The sequence below is a fragment of the Euprymna scolopes genome, chromosome 6 (genome assembly GCF_053919585.1).
Source record: "Euprymna scolopes isolate OS-2025 chromosome 6, ASM5391958v1, whole genome shotgun sequence".
NCBI classification, from domain to species: domain Eukaryota; kingdom Metazoa; phylum Mollusca; class Cephalopoda; order Sepiida; family Sepiolidae; genus Euprymna; species Euprymna scolopes.
In genome coordinates this window covers 86,803,824-86,825,517 of record NC_136487.1, presented here as the reverse complement: position 1 = coordinate 86,825,517, position 21,694 = coordinate 86,803,824, and the positions used below count along the sequence as shown (strand labels likewise).

Genomic DNA, 21,694 nt, shown 5'->3' with positions numbered 1-21,694 from the left:
AGTCTGACCTTGAGAATTAGACAATATAATTTTATATGTTAGATAGGAAACATACGTGATTGGATCACATAAGTAGATATGATTTTTTTTACTAGTCAGGCAGTGAAGAGGCTACAAAAGCAAACCAAGCTCCTTTCATCAACTTACAGACGAAGATATCATCATCAACTAAAGGTTCGTTTTACATACTGGCATCTGTTGGGTGGCTTTAAGACATTGACTTGCATACTAGCCAATCTCTAACAAGGTCTTTATCCCTGTTTCTCTTAAGTTCATTTTTATTATTTCCTCCCATGTTTTCCTTGGCCTTTTCCGTTAAACTAGACCTGCGATCTAAGCTATTTTACACCTACTGACCCGATAACTCTAATCCATTCTTTCAACGTGGCCATACCACCGACGCCTCCTGTTCTGCACACCAATACTATACATATTTAATCTTTAAATCTAGCCAGGTTCCACTTTCATACGCCATTACAATGCATCCACATGCGTGATAGACTCTTCTCTACTACTAACTCCTGAAATAATACTTGCACCTGATCCAAAGGTGAATTGGTGATTTGGAACCAGACCAATAACGTAGACTAAAACTTCAGTTCATTTATATTGTATGTTTAATTCCAGAGAAGAAATAACTTCAGTATCAATATGTTGAAGAAATGGCGACAATACAACCGGCCATGTTTTCCTGCAAATGGTGCCACCTGAGTTTGTCCCATTTTCAATTTTAACTCAAATTGCTACCCCCACAAAAAAACAAAAAACAAAAAAAAAAAAAAATAAATTTTTTTTTCTTTCCAAAAAAGTGCAAATTCATATACACAGAAAGCTAATAAATAATATGTTCTTTAAACCTAATGTCCTATAATATATGCAAATATTATATGCAGATTTAAATCGTATGCACATTTTACAATATTTTAATTCTTTTATTATTGTTTACATAATTATAGAGTGTCTCAAAAGCAGATGATTAAAAAAATTCATAACTTTCTTATTTTTTTATATATTTCTTTTATTTTTTCATATCATTTAGAATAACTCTTCCAAGGTCATCCTGAGTCGTTACACTACCGAGGAGCCGATATTTATCGTAGAGTCGTATTTTCGGTTGAATGAGTCAATATCAGAAACTCAAAGAGAATTTCGACGAAAGTTCAACACAAGAAATTCCTCTACTCCCAATGCAATAAAACCAGCCACAATAAATGCCCTTAAAAACAATGTAGAGGTGGAAATTAGGGCCATAAGCCCTGAAACATTAAGTGATGTGCTGGACAATGCCCTGCAGAGAGCATAAGAGTGTGAAAATGAAAATGGTGGACATTTGAGTAACATCATTTTTCATAACTAAAATTAGACCTTGTGAAAAACATACCCTAGATTAAGTTGTGTAAATAAAATTAGAATAAGTAGACTATGATATTTCACTATAGCTCAAAAAATAATCTACCTACATAGGAAAATTAATAAGCATAACATAAATATTGAGGAAGTTAATAAAATTTAAAATCCGTCAGCTTCTTTTGGGACACCCTATATAAGTAAGAGTTTCTTAGATCTTTGCTATAAAAAGAACTTTAATGCAAGGTACATACTTAATTCTGTTTCGATATCAACATATGGTTTTCATCCAACTGTGTTCTTAAAAGATAATTTTATTTCCAATCTATTTTACGAGTTTTGCACATATCTTGATGGTTTTGGTCAATCATATACGGCATCATCACAGACACCAGTTCCTATTAGATCACTGAAGTTAAGGAACGTTGAGTCTACTCAGCACTAAGATGAATAACCATTTGGGAATTCCAGGTGTTGTATGTGCTCTCTGCTTATCTCGGCATTGTTTCTAGTCGTCCTGGACTTATCCTTGCCACTGGACTCACGTAGTGCCGATTCAAGAGAGGTGTGGTTGGAGATTGCGCAACCACCTTACAATTATACATGCACATTGCACAAGTACGTTTACAGTGGGTATCTATTGTCTTTCGCGACTGAACGGAAATGTTGTTGATCATAAAAGTAACTTCCCCCAACTCCTTTGGGAAAATTCCATCATCATCAATTTGCATTAAATTTGAACCATAGGTATTAAATTAAATTAAAAACGATTGTCCAAATTTTAAGACCATGTGAATATTTTCAGAGGGTGTGCACATGCAGAAAGACACTTCTTGAAAAATTCAAATATTTTCGATTTGCATGAAATGGCTACAATAACACTTTAATCGGATACTTTTTTTTATGTTAAATTCTCCACTTTTTTTTTCATGATCAGTAAGGCATGAGAGAGAAATATTAGTTCCGTTTTTAATGTGTGAGGATAATTCAGCTGCCTATAAAAAGGGACCTCATTTAATTGCCTTCCCATGATCAATTTGTGATGTGGGTAGATACCAGCCTCCCTGGAAAAAAAAGGCGCTCTGGATTGGGACAAAAGTAAAAACTGTATTAGTTTAATAGGATTTCTTCTTCATTGACCGATGAACAAAATGATGAAAAGATTTTTTTTTTCTCAGCTGTGTTCCAAAATTCATAATGAGCGGTTAATTAGGTTAGGTGTGAATCCTGTACTTGTATAATATATATATATATTATATATATATAAATTTCTGCCTTAATTGTTGCACCACTTCAACGTTATTTTGTCTGGGTCATTGTGACATTGCCTTTTTTTATTTTAAAAATAACTCAATCACTGCTTATCTTTTTCTGTTTCTTTATTCGTATTTAAAAAGTTTAGCCTTGGCAGAAGCGTCTTAAAATCTCTCCATTTTTTTCATTCTACGCACAATTTATCTTTCTTTTAATAATAATATTTTGAACTCACTCTTTTTTCCTTGTACTTATTTGTGAATTATTTAACGGAATTCTGCCTTTTGGATTACATCAAAATATCTTCCAGTAACGCGATTCCTTTGGATTTTTACCTGTAGATACGAAATCGTAACCAACTTTTCTTGGATTTTACCATTATTGGATATTCTACTCTTCACTCGACTATTCATTCACGTGAAATCATTCCCCCCCCCCATTCCCCCTGCTTCACTATTTTTTTTTCCAATTAAGCTCTATGGCGTACTTGTAGTTTCATTAAATACTTTGTAAGCAAAATCCGATTCCGCATTTTGCTAATTCCTACCCTCTGATGAGAAGGAAAATATTTCTTTCGAAACTCCGTGGATTAAAGACAATCCATTTAATTTGTGTTTCCTTTTTGAAAATTAAACGTGTTTAACTTTTCTTAAAGTGTTTTAAAATGTTTTATTAATTATTTGTTGCTTATATATATATATATATATATATATATATATATATGAGAGAGAGAGAGAGAAATAGATCGATAGATATTTTTTTGTAACGTAGCTCACCTGTCATCACTACTACTGATTTTCACAAGTAAAATTAGAACATCGGGCATATAAACATTACGAATTCACTTCCAGACTTTTGAATCTCAACAATTTATTAATAACATGATTTGCTGAACAAAATCGTATGACCAAAAATCACACTTGAACCCACCACTTTTTTTTGATACACCTCTCGACATGAGGCACACGTATAATTAAGCTGCTTCCACATTCACATTCGGAGCTAGAGGAAGGAGGGGGTAGTAGAATGACATCATTGATTATCGACTTGTCAAACATTGTCCAGTTGTATTGGTATAAATTTTGAACGACAATACTCATAAGCAGTAGCCAAGCCAAGGCCGCTGGAAAAATGGTGGGATCTTTCTATCGATCCAGTAGATATCTCACTGCTGATGCAATTTTCTATCTATACAAGAGCCAGGTACGTCCAAGGGTGAAATACTGTTGCCACATCTGGGCAGGAGCTGCTAGAAAGGACTTGTCCTGCCTTGATAGAGTTCAAAATAGACTTCGTAGCCTCGTAGGAGATGTCCTTTTCTCTTCCTTGCAACCTCTATCTCACAGAAGAGATGTTGCGAGTTTGTCTCTGATGTATCGTTATTTTCATGGAAAGTGTTCGACTGAGCTTCAATCTATGGTCCCCCCTCGCAAAACTTTCACAAGAAACACTCGTCTAGCTGTAAACACTATCAATAATTTCCCCCACTCTTTATCTGTGCCTAAACCTAAATGTAGATTCCATGAACAAAGCTTTTTTATTAGAACTGCACGCCTGTGGAATTGTCTTCCGTTTTCCTGCTTCCCGGCTGACTACAATATGGTTGTCTTCAAGTCTAACATAAATAAGTTCTTGATGAGCCGTTCCATATAAGTTATCAAATTTACCAAATTTTCATTACTAATGATTATTATATTGTCCAATTTCTACTGTACACTCTTTAACCCTTATCCTTCAGTGGCCTCTTGGCCTTGATAATGAGTTGATACCTATGAAAAAAAAAAGAAGAAAATGTCCAATGTGAACAAGTTCTAATTGAATCGTCCCCCTAAGTAATCCAAGTTACAAAATTCCCACTGTTTACTATGCTAAAATCACAATGACTAATGTATACCTATTAACCCTTATCCTCGAGTGGCCTCTGTGCCTTGATAAGTGTAAAAAAAAAAAAAAAAAAGCAGCAGCACAGTTGATCCGAGTGTTGGGAAATTGATTTGATTAGATTTTATCGCTTTTGAAAAGGTTCAAATGATTACAAGTAAAATAATGCTGGATTCATGTAGTAATATTGACTCGACAATTCGTATACTATGGCTCTTCTTATCTTGTATATTTGTCTCTGTGGACACAGAATGATATCACAAACGGATGACGAAATCCATTAAAACATAACCAAAGGTTCACGGGTCGTCTATGTGAACCATGACTGTATATATAATTCGTTTGGTTTAACCTTAGCAAAGTTAAAGTAAAATACCAGAAGTATAACTCCAATATGTATTTAAAAAAAACAAAAAAAACAAGCAAAAAAACAGAACTCTATGAGATCAGGAACAAATAATGATTGAATTCTTATGCATGAGACAAGTGATTTAGTTGTCTGTATCGTAACAACTAGCTGAGGCCCTGAAAAAAAAACATGGTTCAAATCCGCTTGTTTCAGTTTTCAGCTAGAAAGACGTTGATACCCCCTTCTTGATTGGAAGTCACATGGCTTCGCCAACTTCTGCTTTCAGGTCACCTCTGATCTTTAAGGCACCACTCAAACCCAGTCATCTGAACATTCGCTTTGCTGCCTAACAAAATACCAGAATCATAACTTCTATATTATACTTAAAAAAAACCAAAAAGAAAACTAAAAAAAAACAAAAAAAAAAAACGAAACGCTATATACTTTATATACCACAGTCCTGTTAAGCGGTCCTGTAATGATTAATGGCAACATTACATATCATAAACCTCTAAAGCAGACTGAAAATAAGAGAAGGGAAAGTGGGGAAGAGAAAAAATATAAAATGAATATGGTACACTAAAAGACGAGGTCAATTGTGTTAGTATGTTTGAGCTGAGTGGAAGGATGATCAAGGGAGTGTGCGCAAAACACAAAAGTTAAGAGGTAGACATTTTGAATTATATATAGCTTTTGCATCACACATATCCTATTTTTCTTCTTAAAAAAATGTGGTATTGAAAAAAAAATCTAAGCAGCAATACTTTTGTTGAACTTTAATGCCAATACAAAAAGAAACAACTTTTTCGATTGTCACACAATTACTAAGCAAAAACATTTTTTTTGGTTTCAATTTTATTTTATTTTTTGTAAAAAAAAGGTTTTTTTTCTTATTTTCAAAATTTCCAGGTCAAAACTTAAAGTCCATTCTTTTAAAGAAAACCAGAAAGAAAGAAAAAATCAGCTTTTTGTTGTAAAAAAAAAAAAAAAAAAAGGTGGGGGAAGTTTATATTATTATGATTTTTTTTGTTATTTTTTTGTTTGTTTTCATACAAAAATCATTCTTACTCTGATTCAGCATTTTTTTTAATTGTCGATTTCAAAATAATAAAAAAATGTCTTATTTGAATTATATGATTCCACGAGACAATCCTGAGAGTTGAAACAGGATTCTCAGAAAACGTCCATTGTCTGTGTGAAACCCGAATGCTGTCAAATTCAGCTGAACGGTCACGTTTAGTCAATTTTGTCATAACCACTCGAGTCGGCCAAAAATATTAATATTGGCCGCGCCTTTCACACGCCACTCGTGCTTCCGTCACACATTCACGCTATCAAAATATTGGCATATGTACATGATGTCATACTTGGTCTGATATGTGAAATCACTTTGCAGTGATGGTCACCCACCATTTTCTTTTATTTCTTTTTGGGATATAGCAGTTTCCAATTATTTCCATTCTTTTTTTTTTTTTTTTTTTTTTGAAAAATGGTTTAGTCTTTTTTTTTTTACGGCATACTGATACTTTTGTGGGTTCTTAAAAGATGAAATAATACATATAAACGATACAGTGTACAAAACGATTCATTGACGATGAACTATTTCACCCATAGCCGTGGGGTGGGGGTAACATGACGGTTCATACTTTCCTCGGGGTTTATTTGTGTGTAAAATGAAAGGTTGGACAGGATTTGAACTGTGTTTTGAGTTCATAGTTCCTATCTGCAACCGTTAAACTATTGACACCTTGAAAGTCTATTGTTGAAAACATTTGGATGTATTGAAGAGTCGTGCAATGAAGGATGAGAGATATGGAGTTGATAGAGAAGTGAAAAATGTTTGAAAAAAAATCAAAAATGGTTGACGGCTGAATAATGAAGGAAAGGAAAATAGGAAGACAATTTCAAATGGATTCATTTTGGTGCAGCAGTTTTTCGTTTCGTTTTGTTGTTTGTCTACCTTCTTAAGGACACACACACACACACACACACACATATATATAATACATACATACATACATGTGTTTTTCCTCAATCAGAAATACACCGCAGCCCACACACACCAAGCCAGTCATAGGAAATCTTAGACTTAATTTTTGCTCTCCTTTGGCTCTTATTTAAAATAGATCCCAACCCAGCATTTGAAATCAATCACTTGCATATATAATTAAAACGACACTCAGCCTAAGCAACTTGAACTTGCTTCCTCCAAAGGAGGAAGTTTCATGGGAATGCCAAATTCACAAGCAGTCTCCAGCCACTTGTATATCCCCATCAGAGTAGATGACAGCATTAGATTTTTGCAGTTCTTGCAGGAAGGTGTTGAGGTGTTGACACACTCCTATATACAGCACCTGGTATTGACCAGATTCAACATTGTTTAACTTTGGTAATCCAACGAGAACTGATGGATCAATGTGATTGCATGTGAAGCAGTAAGTCTTGGATCGGGATCTAAAACGCACAAAGGAAGGCGAAACTAAAGATCAGGATTTTCCGTTTATGAATGTCATTTTTGCACGTGTTGCTAAGTTTGGTTTCTGGAAGTGGGGGAGGGGGGGAGTTTATATATCCTCTCACTTCTAAGTGCCTACTTGAGCTCTGGAAAAGAAACACTGACTTTATGGCACTGGTGGGGGTAAAAAGAATATATGGGAAAGATGGAAAGAAAGCACTGAAAAATGGTAAAAATGAAGTAGAGAGGAAAACAAAAAGAGATCACCTTGGTATTAATTCCATTACATTCAATCATGCAGGTGGATGTGAAGGAAAAAAAAATCATTTTTCTTTAAATGAATTAATATGTGAAGCAGAGAAAGAAAATAGTGAAAAGTGGGATTTGTGGCATTTCCTTTACCAGACCAAAAATACTTTTATTAAAACATAGAATAAGGAAACATATAGTGTAATTATCCAAATAGATGATTTAAAATAATAATAAAAAAAAAACTATCTATGAAAATTTTGAAATGTTTGGTTTATATATAACTTCTGAATATGATCATCGGCCAGTGTCTGGTCGTCACAGATCGCAACAAATAACCAAGGACTGTTACATCTACTGTATTTTCAGATTGGTACCAGACCTCATGTTGAAAGACCACTAGGACTGCATTTTACATAGAGCACCTGCTATTCCTAAATGGTCATCCATCTAAGTACATGGCAATGATACATTTTGTTTTTGCCTCCAGCAAAACGCTCAACGTTTTGGTTTGAAAACAGGCAAATTATTATCATAATATTTCATAAATCAGCTTTTTTAATTTAGAAGCCATTAAACTAATAATATGCTAAAGCAATTGCATATCCATTCATACGTTATCACCTTCCACACATTTTTTTTTTTTAAGATGGGGGTCATCCAATTATCAAAGATGCAACGTAACCTTTTTTGTTTTTTTAAAATCTTATCTGCTGCTGCTGTTATGTTGAACATGAAACTAACTAAAATAACACTGTCTTGTCCTTTAGGATAGGATCAAAGTGTAGTATTTGTTCTGTCTAAAGACGGTATAATATTGTTTATGCCAGACGTCTATAGAATTAAAATATTTTTAAGCACAGCAACAATATACAACAGATGAAGGATAAAACTGAAATTTTCGCAAGTGCCGTTAGTCAATGAAATATTATGAAAACGAGACTAACAAACAAATGCGTTTTTGTTCTAACAGATACTAAACTACAATTGAATCAATGATTTGCAAAAATTATGCTTCGCTTTTTGAATTCATGGAAACTAATATTAAAAATTTATCTTAATTCAAAATATAGTTTTTGTGGAAAGACGAAAAAAAATAATGGAGATAAAATATAAATAAAATTATTTAAAAAAAAGGAGATGAATACGAACTTTTATATGCGACTTAATTTTTTTTTCATTATCTGGTTCTTCTATATCTATGAAAAACATAAGATTTGTTTTCATCTGTAAAACAGCTTAGTAACCTTTTCTATTTGGTACCGAAACTATCTATTGCGGATAATCCATTGCATACATTTAATTGAACACAAGTTGCTATTTTATTCATAGCTGGTGGGGTGAATGGCGAGTTCATATCTTTTCCCCAAAAGATCTAAAGCTTGTGGCAGTAGCCATCAGACCAAACATCCCCCCACCTGACAAAAAAAAAAAAAAAATCAATAAGAACAGCAGCAGTGGAAGCAGCAGGATGTAAAAAATAAAAAAAATTAAATTTAAAAATTAATTCTCCTCCCGACTATCCCGATTTTAGCAAATAATATTCTGTTAGATAATCTGATCTTTGGGGGTAGATTTCGCCATTTAAGCAGTACTTTGAAGCATTGAGTTTTGATTGGTTGCTTTAAGTATCACATGATTGTAACATTACGATGAGAAAGGGAGATAAATGTGGATAGAAAATAAAGGGAGATAAATGTGGATAGAAAATGGTGAAGATGGATGCAAAACGAAAATAAAAAATAATCGAAAGAAAAAGAAGACGAAAGATTTTGAGCACAACAGTAATGGAGACCAAGTAGACAATGATGCATGTCAATGGTCAAAAGTGTTTTGGAAGGTAGGGATTTCGTGTGTAAATGTGTATGTATATATATATATATATATATATATATATACAGTTGTGTTTTCACTTTTGGGTGCAGATAGTTCATTCAACGCACAACATCAGCCAGTACAGTACGGCACAGTAGATTGACCACTGATGGATGCAGGTGATAATGACATCATACAATGACTTCATAAATAACCTTTTTTGGTCGGGTTGAATCTGGTGTAGAGTAACCGCTCTCTCGGCCACTGATGCTTGTGTCCCGAGGCATCATGCCATCTGGATTCAAACTTATAAAGTTGGGATTCCTTGTTATGGTGTGTGGATTGTTGTAGAAGGTCATATCTGAAACAGAAACAAATAGAAAATGCGAATTATTTTGGAAAATTTGATAAAGCAGTTTTAAAATCAAATAAGAAAGAAAAACTATTCAGATTTTTCTTTGTCATCCAACTTTGTTTGTGTGTGTGTGTGTTTGTCTGTGTGTGTGTAATGGAAAATTAACGATCTTAGCTCTGGCGGTCAAATTTAAGATGGTTGCTTGAGAACCTTATGACATGGCAGCAATTTTTTTTTTGTGGGGTGACAGGGGAATTTGCTCTGATTATCATCTTTAAATTAATTTTTTTTGTGTTTTGACTTGCAATTCTTCTAATCTTTCTTAAGCAGCATTCTTCCTTTGTATTTTGTTTTAGAATACTGTCTTTTGTTTAATATTTGATCGTTTCTGAAGTACAGCCTAGTATACTAAAGACAATATTTTCCATTATGGGTTGTGGAACGTGTGGAATTTGCCTCTGCGAGATTGCCTCTCGGTACACTGTGGTGGGAGCAGGTAATCGATTGTTTTGACTGACGAACGGGCGATTTCACTGACAATAAAAGTACTGGAAATGTGAAAGATTTGTTGATCCTCATTCAATCCCACGCAATGTCGGGACTCCCTTCTAGCATATATATATATATGTGAGCAAACAGTTAATAAAATATGTTAAAAAACACTTTGAAATGAGTTAAAAACATATTTAATCTGAAAAGGAAACACTAGATAAATGGATAGTCCTTAATCCGCGGAGTTTCGAAGAAATACTTTCCTTCTCATTAGAGGGTAGGAATTATATATATATATATATATGAATGGAAATGTATAAAAAAGAATACGAAAAGTATAACAGCTTATAACTTTTCTTTATTTGTTTTCAATCGGTGACCTGCAGGAATACAAAATAATATTATGAAAAAAAATTAAAAAACTTCTTTTACAGGTACATAATTTTCGACCGATCCTTCAGTCTTCATCGGTGTAGTGAATATATATATATATATATATATATATATATATATATATATATATATATATATATGCCTAACGTATATGTATGTGTTTCCTATAGAAAGAAAGGTTAGAGAATCTACACAAAAACATAAGAAAATGCAGGCATTTGCCAAAATGAGAAAAAAAAAAAATCAACAAAAATTATGACTGTGGACAGATTCTTTCCTTTAGTCATTGGGATGCAATCAATATGCATTATATAACAATAGAAGCAATAGAGTTCAGTAACAATGTGTTTATTCATCTTTCAAATAAAATCCATGTACTTGATGTATGATTTTGTCAACATGTTTGTTTTACAGCACATTTTTTTTTTTACTTTTTTTTCTGAAAAATTGCACTTAGAGAAAATTCAGGATATATAACTCTATATTATAATTGTTCCTATGTTAACGAAACAGTCCATGAAATATATGGGTTCCTTTTGAAAGGTGAATAAAGACATGCTTACTGGAATCTAACCATCCAGTGTTTATTTATACATGCTCCGATGTCGATAAATTAACATCCATTGAGCTCAAACCTTGAATGTTTAATCATTAATGATAGATAAATACTAATCCCAGAAGGAATGAAATGAATTCATCGGATAGAACAATTTTGCACCACTTTTATGTCCATTTGTGACAATTAATATCAATATAATGATACAAAAATACAAGAATTCTCATTTCAATTTTGATCAAAATCCATTACATGATTTTGATTCTAGAAAATTGGGTAAAATTTAAGGATTAAGTTAAAAAAAAATTTGCTTAATTGGTTTCTATTGACTATGACTAAAATTCAATTCAAATTTAAAATACTCCAACGAAATCGAAATGTGAGGAATATTTATTAATCGAAGTGTAATACCTATTAGTATAATTTCACAAAACTGAGTTATCTGAATCTCCTCATTACCATCTTTGTATAAAGTTAAAATAAATATGGCACACATCACGGTCCGTTGCGACTAACAGTTTGTGTCTAGCAGCTGTGTTTTAAATGATTTAATTAGTTTACACATGAATCCTATGAATAGAAATATATAATAACAGATACGGATGATTAACTTTATATAACTCGAGAGAAAATAGGGAAATGGATAAACTAATATGAATAAATACAGATGTAGGTCCATTGTGATGTTGCAAGTCGTTTCTTCGGGTGGAGGGGATATAACGAAATTTGTAAAACCTTCGGAAAATAACTTATTTGTTTTTAGTAATGTCAGGTAAAAAGAAAAAGAGAAATCAATAAAAAGAAAAGATTAATAAAGAGAAAAAAAATCTTCAATTTCTTAATATTCTGAGTGCTGTAATAAAAAGAAACGAAAAAAAAAAAAAAAAACAATAATGCATTTGCATTTAAACAAAAAAATGATTGAAATGATTAGATGGACGGTTATAAATATATCTAGAAAAGAAAAGAAAAATAGCATATCAATTTCCAACCAGGTATTAAATATATTACAGTACTAGCAAGCCACCCAGCATTGCCTGGTCGAAAATACGCTTAAATATGATATTTTAATTCATGCAGATTCTATATTTATTATTATAGAGCCGATTCTCCATTGATTATTATACTGTACCCAAGTCGTGATTTCTAAAGTCTTTTAAAAAAAAAAATATGACTTGGGTGCCATCAGCTAGAATCGAAACCAAAACATTCAGCTCTCTAGCAGTATTCGCTACTACATAATCTAAAGACACATGTATACCAAAATTTTAAAAATTAACAGTTAAACACAAATATATATTTGTGCATGCATGGAGGATACAAATTAAGCCGACTTACACCTGCCAAGTTCCAATTTTTCAATGTTGACCCCTTAGCATCTAATTTTTCTGTCTAAAAAAAAGTCAAATTTATTCCGCAGGTTCAAATACTCATATATAATGTTTTAAGTCGGTAGACCAAAAATTGACAGAGTAGTTTGGTAGAGACCATTCAGCACACACAAGATCAAGATATATATAAGGTTGGTCATAAACTTAAAATATATAAATATATACAACATTCAGGTATATTTCTGAAAAACTAATAGTTAACTAATATTAAATCTAAATGTATAGAGGTGGATCATAGATCCTAAATTTATACCATATACTTGATATTCGAATTAACTTTAACCAAAAACGGTTTGTTCTGTAACATTTAATATTATCATCATAACATTTGCATGATGTGAAAGCGGCAATATAATTATTATGCTTCTGAATTTTTGAGATAAGGATTTACAATTTGCATTATTTCGATTATTCGGACTACTGTTCACAACGTTTCGGCCGATGTAACGCTCAACGTTCTTTATATATTCATAACCGTGTATCTTATCAACACAGCTCAAGAGCAACGAAAATACTTGCTATTGGTTTCCAAAAGAATATGTGGTTTGAGAGCCTAGAAAGCTAACATTAATGTTCAATGAAGAACCAAGCGATACTTAGCATAGTTTTTAAAGATTAAGTAATCTAGTCCTTGTAGTCAAAAGAGTAATGTTTTTGATATAGTTTTATTTTTTTATATATCAAAAAGTCAAAGTAGCACCAAAAAATTTTCTTTTTAATTTTTAAATAAAATTAACATTTGAAAAAAATATATTTTCGTTGAAAAATATAAATATATATTTTACAACTCTGATGTCTACACTTGTAAAATAAATTATAAAATAATTAATTAAAATAGTTAAATAAAATAGTGACAAAAAAATTTTTTTTTTTTAAATACATTTGAATATTACTTTCAAAACAAAACTTCTGCGATGATCTAACATTTTACAAGTGCCAAAAAATGAACAAAAATAAAATTAATTTTGAAAAAGGCCAACGAAAGAATCAAGACACCAAACAAGAGATGGGCAATAAAAGCCACAAAAAGCAAATTTAGTGAAAGTTAAAATATTCAAAGAAAAAAAAAATGCAGATAATTTTCAGAGTGGGTGGGTTGTAACTTAAGTACAGTAGAACCCCGGGATACGGTATTTAAAATTAGTAACAAAATACTGTACAGTATATAATACACATGTTTATAATCAAATAACATTATAAATAACACCGTCCGTAAGTCAGGGCAAATACCGTAACCAGTGGCCGGAAAAAACATCATATTCCACATCGTAACCTAGAAAAAAAATCCTAGGGCCACTGTATCCCGAGGTTCTACTGTATTGTGAAATGATTTTCATGGTTTTATATTTTACTCATGTTGTATTTGTTCAGCTATAAATTTTTAGTGAACTAAGCGGGGGGGAGGCAAAAATGTTTGAAACATCTCTTAATTTTTACATTCTTTTTTTATTTTTCAGATTTTAAACCTTTTTGTTTCGATTCTCAATACAAAATTAGACATCAACTTTTATATAGCCGACTGATTTCCTCTAGTCTTCAACAATTGAATTGTTACTTTGAAACATGAGTGCTGTACAGTTAATTCATGAATGTGTGTGCTGTACAGTTAATTCATGAATGTGTGTGCTGTACAGTTAATTCATGAATGTGTGTGCTGTACAGTTAATTCATGAATGTGTGTGCTGTACAGTTAATTCATGAATGTGTGTGCTGTACAGTTAATTCATGAATGTGTGTGCTGTACAGTTAATTCATGAATGTGTGTGCTGTACAGTTAATTCATGAATGTGTGTGCTGTACAGTTAATTCATGAATGTGTGTGCTGTACAGTTAATTCATGAATGTGTGTGCTGTACAGTTAATTCATGAATGTGTGTGCTGTACAGTTAATTCATGAATGTGTGTGCTGTACAGTTAATTCATGAATGTGTGTGCTGTACAGTTAATTCATGAATGTGTGTGCTGTACAGTTAATTCATGAATGTGTGTGCTGTACAGTTAATTCATGAATGTGTGTGTGTATCTTCTACTTATATATAAAAGGCACTGTGAGCATGCAACTTAGTTCACTATGAACTCCAAACGGCTGGGCAGATTTTTGTAAACTTTCACACACGTGTACCTTATATGACTGGGAGTGTTCTTAGATAGGTTTTGCAGCAAAATATCTCTGATAAGCATCAAAAATCGCAGAAATCCATTAAAGAAGGAGCAGTCCAATTTTAACCAAAGTTAACTTTTATACAGCCTAACATCACAAGTGCATTTGAGAAGTTTTATCACCGCACAAGCAGAAGGATCTGTCATATAAAATCAACAGTAGTTTTTTTTTTGATAAGGTAGCTATGCATTCAAAATGAATGTTTCTATTTAGAGCAAAATTGAACCACATGGTTTATACATTTTAAATTTTAATTCAAGTCATTATATGAAAATAATTTCATAAAATCAACGGTAAGTTCTCTAAAGTGTAGATTATAATGAATTGTAGAATAAGTCAATGCGAGGAGGCATGTAAAATTACTCTTGTGCACTTTGGTTGGTTCCTAACCAGAGCAGACAATCAATTGTTTTGAATGATGAATAGGAGGATTTCACTGATTTTGATGAAAATAAAAGTATTGGAGGGGTGGAACATTTGTTGATCCTCATTCAATTCCGGGCAACGTTGGGGCTCCCTGCTAGTATATATATATATATATATATATATATATATATATATATATATATATATATACATATACACCTAATGTCTACCTATGTATTTCCTGTAGAAAGAAAGGTTACAGAATCTACAAAAACTAAGTGTATTTATATGTAAAATTTTGCAAAGAAAACAATTGAAGTGGTTCCTAAGTGCTTTAAATTCTCCCTAAGGAACAATGAGAGCAGAACTTCAAACATGTATATCCCAATTTAATAAAATTTAATAAAATGAAGGTACTAATTAAGAGTTTTCTAAAATTTCAATTTCTTCCTATAAAACAGGTTGTAGTAAAAAAAAAAAAAATAAATAAACAAATATGGTGTTATTCATGAAATCCCGGGCAACGTTGGGTTTTCCTGCTAATATAAATATATAGAGTGGAAAGATAAAATTATCACCTAGAAAAGATGACATGATTCCATTTCCGTTTGATGAAAACAGGTTTTCTTTTTTTTGTGACTAGTTGGTCAGTTGTGTACAAATCCCAAGAGCGATAGGCGACTTCTATTATGTCTGAAAGTGATACAATGTTCATTGAGCAAGATTGGAGATGCGCCGCTGTACAACTCATGCTCTCTACCAATGTACCCTCAAAATGCAAATCTAGATGGTTCAACACTTGAGAGCAGAGGTCAACGAAGTTTCCGGCCATGATTATGATCTGTGGTGTGGTTTCAAGTGAGGGCCACATCATGCCACCTCACATCTTCAAAGTCAGCTCAAAAATCAACAACAAAATGTATCTGCATGTGCTGAAGAGTGTTGTGATTCCCTGGTACAATCAGGTGACCACTGCAGACCCTGGGTGTGGTCGCAGGACTTGGCGCTTGCCCACAAGTTCAAAGAGACCCAGGCTTGGCTTCAGAAGGAGTGCTATGACTTTATACCCGTCTTTCACTACGCTCTCCTCCTCCCCCTACCTGAATCCACTGAACTACTTTGTTTGGTCATACGTCGAGAACATCATAAACATGACCTCCCACAATATCAAAGTCAGCCTGATTGCTGCCATCCGCAGAGTAGTTGTCGTGTATTCGCCAAGCTCCCGCCGGCACTTGTGGAAAAGGCATGCTCCCAGTTCCAGACATGTATCAAGGTGGTGATTGAGGCTGAAGGCGGCTACATTGAATAGATGTCAGCTCTGCTACATAATCAAGTTACCTGAATTGATTTTTTCAATAAAAGTTTTAAATAAAGCTGTAGTGTTGTTTTCTTTAGAGCGACAATTTTATCGTTCCACCCTGTATATTCGTCCACAAAATTTAGCAACTAAAAATAGTGTCCATTGAAACCATTTCAAGCATTTAAGGAAAAAAAATAATAGAATTAAGGATTTCTTTCCAAATTAATTTTCCTTCTTGTTTTTTATACCGAATGATAAGTTTCTATTTTTTGTTTTTTAATTTCACCATTTGAGGCTAATTTTATATAACAGTGCGAACACTGACGGAGCATATTTTTAGAAATCATTTTTGACGTAGGGTGTATACTGAACAGATTATTAGTTAAATTAAATTGAGTTAATGAATGGTATTTCATGTAGGATTAAAGAATAAATGTATTAAAAAATGAAGAAAATCAGAATTGAAAATGAAAACGATAAGAGAATCAGAGTTGAAGATGAAATTAATAAAAACAAAAAAAGATTAGTTCCAATTGACATGCAGAAAGGAAGTAGAATCGATTAAATTAAAATACTTTAAACAAACCTTTTGATCAACATCTTTCTTATGATGCACACATTCTTTCAACCATTTTCCTATGAACTTTAGTTAACAGAATTAACGTTGTCACTTCATTTTTATTCATGTGCATTTTTTAAACTTATACAGAAAAAGAAAGTGAATTTTAGTTGAAAGGTAGACAATTCCTTGTTATATTCTTCAATTAAAATAAGAGTTATTTCCCTTCGCCGATTTTGATTTTTTTTTTCTAAGATTACTTTAAAATGTTCCATATTATCAGTTTGTCTGACGCAGACTAAATTTTAAAAATAAATTGTAACAAAATGTTATTTTATCGCCAATAACATTATACAATTTAACGGTTCCTGCGTTATTTATGAAAATAAAATTGGCGTCTCTGAAGCAAATTTTAATTTGTCAGCTTAAAGTTCCTTTGGGTATGACTTTGAAAATCCAACAAAACTGTGTTCGAATAAGGCTACACACTGAAATATTATCCCTATTGTTGAAAGTGATCAGAGTCCTTTCATTCACTATTGTCATACATGCCAAAATATGCATTATTTCCTGCTGGGCACATATGTCAAAGTTAAATTCCTTACCTGTTAAATTCTTAATTTACGTAAACAATTTATTTAAAAATACTCCCACCCCACTCAACTAAAAAAATACTCCCACCCCACCCAACTAAAAAAATACTCCCACCCCACCCAACTAAAAAAATACTCCCACCCCACCCAATTAAAAAAAATAGCTAATAGCAGTTACTTTAAAATCTTATTGATTCTGATCTTAAGGTTTTAATTTGATCTCCCAGAGAAGGGGGTCACATCTTTCAACAGTATCAACTCTTATGGAATGCCAGATGTTTTCCTTTTTTGCTATCACTTATCAAGGCCAAATATATATATCCGTTCCGTCACAGGAAAGCTACAGAATAAATAACTACTGGACGGCTTCATTTTAAGATTTTAAGGGAACTGAAAAAAAAATCCATAATGAACCATTTTATTTTTTTTCTGCTGATTTCTATACCGATTTATACGTTTTTCTTTTTAAACTTTCCAGTTTGAAGTGTTTTCTTTACATAAGCAGTGCGGGCACTGGTGAAAGATACTTCCCCCCTCCCGTCATTTTTGATGGAGAGAGTACACTAGTTTTAAAAATAATAAATTCTGATAATTACATCTCAATTAATTTATTATTATTATTATTATTATTATTATTGTAAAAGTCTGTAAAGCAAACAAACATTGGGGTCGTGGTTTAACAATAAAGCAAAAGCGAAAGTGATAGTAGTAGTAGTAGTAGTAGTAGTAGTAGTAGTAGAAAATAATGTAGATAAAATGCCAAGTGTTATTTAGATCGACGAGACCAAAATCACAGTCAAGCAAGAACACAAGCAGTGGAGGTTGGTTGAGGTGTGGGGGCAGTGGTGCATGCATACCTCCAGGTTTCTCGGTTGGACCTCTGCAAACATCAGAGTAGGATGGAGGCATCTCATTACTAACACCTGGAAAAAGATACAACACACAAACCGTGCAGTGGGAGGAGTACAAAACAAAATTGGAAACATCTTCAACAACCGACCATCAAAAAAAAAAAAAAAAAAAAAAGAAAAGTTTTTTAAAATTAAAATAAAGCCAATATTAGATGAGGGATTAGTTTGTGAGAAAAAAAGGTTCCTGCGTTATTTATGAAAATTTAAAGATGTAAAAAAGATCAAAACTGTCCATTGAAACTAGTTGAACTACATACATACACAGAATGCCTAAAAATTTAAACATGACGATAAAACCTTTATGAACATAGAGTAAAATGGAATCGCTTCAAATACAGAAGACAAATGTAATTGAAGAATCATGTTTGAAAATCGTTCAGACAAGGCTGATGACACTTAATTGTGAGTACATTTTTTGAGACACTTACTCTCTGTCTATATATATATATATATATATATATATATATATATATATATATATATATATAAGCAAGATGAGGCACTGATATAATTCAGATGAAAATTCTGATAAAACTATTTTCAATATTTGTGCTGAAAAGCAAAATAAGTGTCTATTCACAGCTGAACATTTTGCTAACCGCATTTCATTTCCTTTGATATAAGCCATTATTGAAAATCCATGGATTAAGGAAATTAACATAACCCCTTATATATATTCCTTTTGTCAAACAATAAATTCTTAATTCGAACGTATGTGACTTAAATGTTGTTTTTTTCAGAATTTTTCAAACTTATATATATATATATATACTACTGGCGAGTTTTGCACATCCCTAGGTAGATACCACAGGTTTCAGCATTATTTGTGAAAAGTAAAAGATAGCAGCTTCAAACTGTCCACTCAAACAAGTTCAACTAAACTAACATAAGATACGCTATCAGGAATATTTGCACCACATTTCTATGATAATTTGGTACTTCTATAAAAGAGAATTAAACTGTATCCAAATGTTTCTTACGATTTGCAAAACAGACTAAAGGTCGCCATTAGCACTGGCATTAAATAAAACAACTTTTTCATTTTTCCCTGACTTTGGATTTAAGGTGAATTAACCCTTCATATAAAAAAATAGTTAGATAATTTCCTTCAATCAGGAACTGAATAAACCGTATTTTTTTGGGGGGGGGGGAGGTGAGATCGGTGAAGGAAAAGAGTAAATTTTTTTCAATTCTCTTTATAAACTTTTTGAGTGGAGGGGGATAAACTTGTTTTTGTTTTTTTTAAACCCGAACATAACTTGATTTTTCATTTACATATTTTAGATTCATTGGCCATTTTTCGTGTGGGTGGGTTTCAAACTATGAACTGATTTGGCCATTTTCGTTTTGCTCTATAAATTACAATCCGAAACATTCAGCTCAAAGCACGAATAATTTTTGTAGAACACGAAAGTCAACGAAGAGAAACAAACACTGTTGACATCATTCTGAATTATTTTCCTCTAAGCCATCCACCCAGCAATATACCTTCTTCACCGGCGTAACGTTGGGTGAAATCAGTTGGTATACACTAAAAAGGTTGAGAGGATGTAAATACAAATTAACAAATGATTGATGGAATTCAGTCAACAAATATTTTTACAAATACTAGTCAAAAAGTCAAACTTAACTTGCAAGAAATCAAAATTGAATATATTAAAAAATGCGTTTCACAATCATGCAAGATTAGACTCTTCTTCTCAGGTTAGGCATGCCAAACATCCTTTACATGCTGGCGTATGTTAATGGACTTTTAGAAATTTACTTCAAATCTAACTCGATCTCAGGCCAGGTCTTTATTTATCCTTTCTCGCTAAGCTATTCTTATCACTTCCTTCCATGACTTTCTTAACTGTCCCCTATCAACTGACTCTGCTATCTTAACTAGTCTAGATCTGCAAACTCCAGAACTCTCATCCATTCTTTTCAGCATGACCAAACCAATATCGTATTCTATTCTGCATAATCTCCCTTTACTATCCAGATTGAATCTTCCTCCGAGGCTATCAGATGCAAGTCCATCCTTAAGACTTTAATTACAGTTTTGTTAATTATTATTTGCATATTTAAATAAATTCATTTATTTCAGATTCATTTTAAATTTTCTCCACACGCAAGCAAAAAACAATGTTCTGCTTTCACATGTGTGCAAGCAGAAAATTGTTTTTTCACATGCATGTGGAGAGAATGTCAGGACAGAAAGAGAAAGGAAGAAATGGAAAAGAACGAAGAAAGAAAGAGATGGAAGAGAAAATTCAAAAGGAAGTGATCTCGATGTCTTATGTTAGACTTCAGCTCGCAGGGCAACATTGTTTTGTGTGCTGCACGCACATTGCTTAATTTGTGTCTGTGTGTTCATGCCACATGCAAAACTTATGGTAGTCGTAATAGTTTGCTATATACTTATTTAATTAATAAAAATAACACAAAGCTAGTATTACCTAGCAACATGTTTTCTACATAAATTCATATAATTTACCTCATAATATCTCCTTAAAATAAATGTTTATCAAGGTCAATACTATTAAAAAAAAAAAAAAAAAAAAAAAAATTGCTTTCCCGTAAAAATAAATAAACATGAACATCTCCACACATTTTTTATTTTTCTCTCTCCTGAAGATGAGGTATACCTTGAAAATTTAAGAACTTTACACCACATTATCATCATGGTGCGAGAGATTATGCTGGTAAATATAAGTATTTTATAATTGAAAATTATTGAAAGCTTTCAGTATTCTTATTCGCTGTTACTCCCTTGTCTCGCACCCAACAACCATAGCAATCAAACACACACTCCGTTCACACTATGTACAATGCTTCAAGCAAACTACATCCTCCTCAAATAATTATCATTTACGGTTAAATTGTAGTAATTGTTATCTTTTTAAAACAATATCCCATCCAATACAAATAATTGTCAGCTAAATATTTTTCAAACCAATAAAACGAATGTCACTATGTGAAAAGCATTTATTGAAAATTGTACTGTTTTAAGCCAACTGGACAACATAATTTGATGGACCTGAAGGATTTTGACCTTCTATTTTTTTCTTTTTATTTTCATTTTTTTCAACGAATCATTATTATATGGACATTAATCTACCAGATAATCGAAAAAAAAAAAAAAAATGAAAAAAGTCAATATTTAAGTATTTGTGCTCAGTTTATAATACAACGTTCTAGTAAATCAATCATGTATTTTGAAGCAATTCTACGTTTTTAACCCAAATTTTGCGAATTTACCTTTTTTAAAAAACAGTTTAG

General features: G+C 32.3%; 1 protein-coding gene across 7 annotated transcripts in view; it reads right to left on the bottom strand.

The window, feature by feature from the left end:
* The window catches only part of LOC145277762 (hemicentin-1-like), a 508,122-nt gene that overhangs the window by 80,837 nt on the left and 405,591 nt on the right, over positions 1-21,694 (bottom strand). For 4 of the 7 annotated variants that reach the window (XM_080129486.1, XM_080129489.1, XM_080129492.1 and 1 more), the window contains 2 exons: positions 18,377-18,442; positions 9,566-9,711 (listed from right to left, as the gene is read on the bottom strand). In XM_080129486.1, coding sequence (XP_079985612.1) covers positions 9,566-9,711; positions 18,377-18,442 — 212 coding nt within the window. The remainder of the gene's footprint in view (positions 1-9,565; positions 9,712-18,376; positions 18,443-21,694) is intronic. The other 3 variants (XM_080129488.1, XM_080129490.1, XM_080129491.1) reach the window with 1 other exon arrangement.